The sequence below is a fragment of the Octopus bimaculoides genome, chromosome 5, assembly GCF_001194135.2.
Source record: "Octopus bimaculoides isolate UCB-OBI-ISO-001 chromosome 5, ASM119413v2, whole genome shotgun sequence".
In the NCBI taxonomy this organism is placed as follows: domain Eukaryota; kingdom Metazoa; phylum Mollusca; class Cephalopoda; order Octopoda; family Octopodidae; genus Octopus; species Octopus bimaculoides.
In genome coordinates, this window is record NC_068985.1 from 118705266 (window position 1) to 118710015 (window position 4750).

Below are 4750 nucleotides of genomic sequence, written 5' to 3' on the forward strand. Positions count from 1 at the left end.
GAGCGTGGCCGTTGCCAGTACCGCCTGACTGGCCTTCGTGTGGGTGACACGTAAAAGCACCCACTACAATCTCTGAGTGGTTGGCGTTAGGAAGGGCATCCAGCTGTAGAAACTCTGCCAAATCAGATTGGAGCCTGGTGTAGCCATCTGGTTTCACCAGTCCTCTGTCAAATCGTCCAACCCATGCTATCATGGAAAGCGGACGTTAAACGATGATGATGATGATGTATATATATATATATATACATACACACAAACATACACACACACACATGCACACACGCACACACACACACACACATATCTGTATTAACATCATAGGTTTTATTAGTGTCTTGCCCCCTTTAACTGGTAATTAACGTTTTGATTCTGGATCTTCCCCTACCCAGCCTCCTTTATAGACAGTTACTTTATACTACTCCTAAGATCTTGACAATATTTATAACCATACCCAGCTATGAGCTGTCAACTCACTCTTCCATTCTAAACAGACACAGTCCTCTAGTCTTAGATTTAGTAGTTGATAAAAAAGACTAATAAATTAAAAATGAACCACAATCCTTTACAAGCTATGACCCCAACAAACTTCATACATTTCTTGGAAGTGTAGTATATTCTTAGCTACAATAGCGACAACATGGATTTTTTTCTATCTTTTTGCTCTATTAGAGAAGTTGAGTAAAATTATTTTAGTATATTGTGACCGACTGATTAAAATTCTATCTATTTATTTGTGCAGCTAAGGATAGCCCTGCATTTAAATTGATGTAATGATTGCATTGTTCAATTAAATGGAGCTGCTTGAAACGGTCGTACTGCATCACTTTTTGATATCCTGTTGCTTATTTTGATTATATATATATATCTATAACGTGATTTTCTGTGCAGTTCTGTAAAAACTATTAGTCATACCTGAGTTCTCCCCCCTGAGAAATGAAAAAAAATAAATTTTTTTGTGATTTTTCTTCGCGAAATTCACAGGGATTACATTTAACATTCATTTTCTTTCAATAGCATAGGTGTTTTTGAAAATTCTTCATATGTCCATAATGTTGTGTAGAGATCTTTGATAAACGCTTCTACAAGGCTGAATAAAGAGGAAAATAATATTCAGAATTTTACCTTTTAATTTTCATTAATATGGATAAGTTTGTATATTTGAAATTCAAAATGAATCCAAATTTTTATGCCAGGATTATGGCATTTTAAATTAAGACATTGATTACATTTTTACCATATGGCTTTCATTATTCTTTTTCTCTTAAAAGAGCATTTAAATATATGATTTTATTTGCTTAACTTATTTTATTTTTTAAATGCTTCTATCATTAGACTATAGCCATGCTGGGCATCAACTTGAAGGTTTAGTTGAACAAATCGACCCAGTTGTAACTTTTCGAGCCTGGTACTTGTTCTGTTGGACTCTTCTAGACGAACTGCTAAGTTACAGGTACAGAAACAAACCAACACTGGTTGTCAAGCTGGTGGAGGTGGAGAAAAGCAAATGCAAATGTACACACACATAGCTCTCTTTCTCTATATCTTTCTGCCTCTTTGTCTTTCTCTCTATATATATATGCACACAAGACTATGTGGTTGAGAAGCAAGCTTCTTACCACTCCACCACGTTTGTACCTATAACAGCAAAAAAAAAAAGAAAAAAGAAAAAAGGGGAAAAAAAATCAAGTGCTACTCATACTCCAAATGCTGGGCCCCATTATCACTGAGAATTTCTCCTGATGGAAGTACACCCTTATCATAACTGGAACTGCATTCCAAAGACTGGCCCTTCTCTTCAACACCAGAAAATATTTCAACAGTCCCCACTGTCCAGCTTTTGATACTTTGCAAAACCCTAGTCAGTCTCACATTGGAATATAACTCCCATATCTAAAATGATGCAGCTGCTATGCACACAGACATTCTTGACTGCATCCAGAGAATGGCTATTTGAGTGATTAACATTTGATCACCAACAGATGCACTCCAGTCTCCAGCCCATATGCACACTGTCTTTTCTATTGCTACTATAATGGTCTCTGTTTCTTGGAGATGGCTGGTCTTGTACTTAACAACTCATGCATCCCTGACTAACTTACCTCTTCACCTCTTATCACCCCCTTCTGTGTCCAACATCCCTGGTTGCACACAGACTACTGTGTCTAGTCCTTTCCTCCCAGAACATCAGCCCCTTGGAATTTCCTCCATGCTGGTCTTTCCTGTAAGTGTTGACATGGAACATTAATAATATCAAACTCACTGGTTTCAGAGCACATGTGAAGATCTTGGGTATTGCTTCTTCCTTTAAACTAATAAGTAAAAAGAAAGAAAGTATAATAATAAGGAATTGGTTATTTTTTTAGGCAGCCCTTATAACAATTCAACTGATAAATAGGAGTGGAACCTGTGGTATTCAGGTAGTCTGAGCAAATGACATTTATTTATAGAGTCTCATGGTAAAACTAGAATGACTGTGACAGCAAGCTTTTAGACTTAAGTCAATGTTGAACCAATAAGGGATACTTTACAAGCTCACCCAGTCTGCTAGAAATAGCAGGCAAATTTTTCCCTAAATCACACTCTATCACCATTTGAGATAAAGAATGGAGTACACATGATAATGTAGTCCTACATAACCATAAAAAGGAGTGGTGACTCTTGTAATGCTTTATACCTTTCCCCTTAGGTATGCTTTTCTCAATCAGGGTTGACCAGGAACTTAACAACAACAAGAAGAGGGAGAGAGTGGGGGAGTAATGAGAGAGAACTGAAGTGATAGAAGCAATAAGGTGACAGAGGTAAATGTAATGGACGTCAGAGAAGGTGATAGACATTAACCGCGTGAGGTTTGTTGGTGATGAGATTCAATAGAAACAGCAACTTATAGTTATGCATCTATAATCCAGCGTCTTAAGCTCCCAGCTATTGTGATGTTTTGATATTTATTTTATTTTTCTTGAACCACTACTGTTTTTGTTTTTATCATGCTTACAGGTGAACCAAGTGAATATCTGCAGTATTATATATTCCCACTGTTGGTTCCTGCATTGACAGAAGTTTTGAGACAGGCCAAACTAGAAAACTGCTTTGTGGTATGTTGTTTGTTTTTCTTTTTAAGTGTCTTGAGAGAAAAAAAAATGGATGTAAGAGGCATCAGATGTAGCATGCAAGAGAGAAGACTGCACTGGTTAGGTCATGGGTTGCATATGGATGAGAACAGCAGCGTAAAGAAGTGCCAATCTCTAACTGTGGAGGGAACCTGTGAATGAAGTAAACCCAGGAAGACATGGGGCGAGGTGGTGCAGTTTGATCATGGGATATTGGGTTTTAGGAAAGTGGGTTATACATCATTAGATGTACACCTAACTTTCCTATATTAAATTAGAAGTGAACTCCAGACTATCAACATAACAACATTTATTTAAGTGGTAAATATATACATCTTTAGCTCTTGTTTGTTGAGACGTCTTCTGTGTGTGTGAGCATGGTTGTTGGGACGTTGGTATGTAGATGTGAGCGAGCTGTCTAGCGTAAGTTCGAAAGATGGAGAGAGACAGCTAAACACGTCCTTGCTCAATTGCTGGCCAGCAAGAAAGAGACAGAATGAAGCGGGAAAGCTTGGTTGTTGAATTCCACGCATGCGTGAGACTACGCATGCGCACGGCGTTACTACAGGGTCAAATGGTGGCAATGACAAGTGACTAAGACCGTTGGTGATTTTCTGTGCTTGAGAAGACACATCAAGTCAAGTGAAATCGTAGTTGTGGCCAGTGCTAGTGATGCATAAAAGACATCCATGCCAGTGATACATAAAGGGTGCACACTACACTCTGTAAAGTAGCTGGGGTTAGGAAGGGAATCCAGCTGTAGAAACTGAGCCAAAACAGCTCGCTGGCTTACAAGTTACAGTCAAAATGCCTAACCCATGCCAGCATGGGAAATAGACACTAAATAATGACGACGATGGTGGTGGTGGTGGTGTTGGCGGCGGCGGCGGCGGCAGTGGTAATGATGATGATGATCCATAAACGCTTTTAAAATTTATATTTTGAATGAGGTGAAATGGCTTTTAGCATGAAAATAATGACTAGACATGGTTATACATTAAAATTCTTTTGCTATTATATATGTAAATGCAGAAAATATTATGTGTATTTTTATACTGTAATATGCAAATGTTTTCATAGACTGGTGACTCATTTCCTGATGCCAAAATACTAAGAAAATGAGCTACTGGCTTACTGAAACATTGTGTATTGAAGCATGACACTACCAACAACATTTTCTGCATTTCTTCTCATGTGATGTGGCACAGAATCTGCACTTTAACCTACCTTCTGCTGTAATGTTTGAATTCACAGAGTGTAGGACAGGAGTCTAATGTGGAACCAGTTCGCTAGCCTGAATGTCTCTAGTAATGTGTCAAGCATGCTAACAAACAACTCAGTACACACACACACACACACACACACACACACACACACAACTCAACACACTCACACACACACACAACTCAACACACACACACACACACACACACACACACACACACTTGACTCCATTCTCTCTCTGTCTACCAAATCCGTTCACAAAGCTTTGGTCAATCAGGGGCTATTGTAGAAGACACCTGTCCAAGTTGCCATGCAGTGGGACTGAACTTGAAACCATGTGATTGGGAAATGAGCTTTTTAACCACACCTCTATGTCTGCTCCTCTATATCTATGTATGTATGTATGTATGTATGTATGT

General features: G+C 38.5%; 1 protein-coding gene across 1 annotated transcript in view; it reads left to right on the forward strand.

Moving 5' to 3' along the window:
• Positions 1-4750, forward strand: part of LOC106882258 (IQ domain-containing protein K) — a 51507-nt gene that overhangs the window by 28793 nt on the left and 17964 nt on the right. Inside the window, exon 3 of the mRNA XM_014932869.2 lies at positions 2995-3092. Within this exon, the coding sequence (XP_014788355.1) occupies positions 2995-3092 (98 nt within the window). The remainder of the gene's footprint in view (positions 1-2994; positions 3093-4750) is intronic.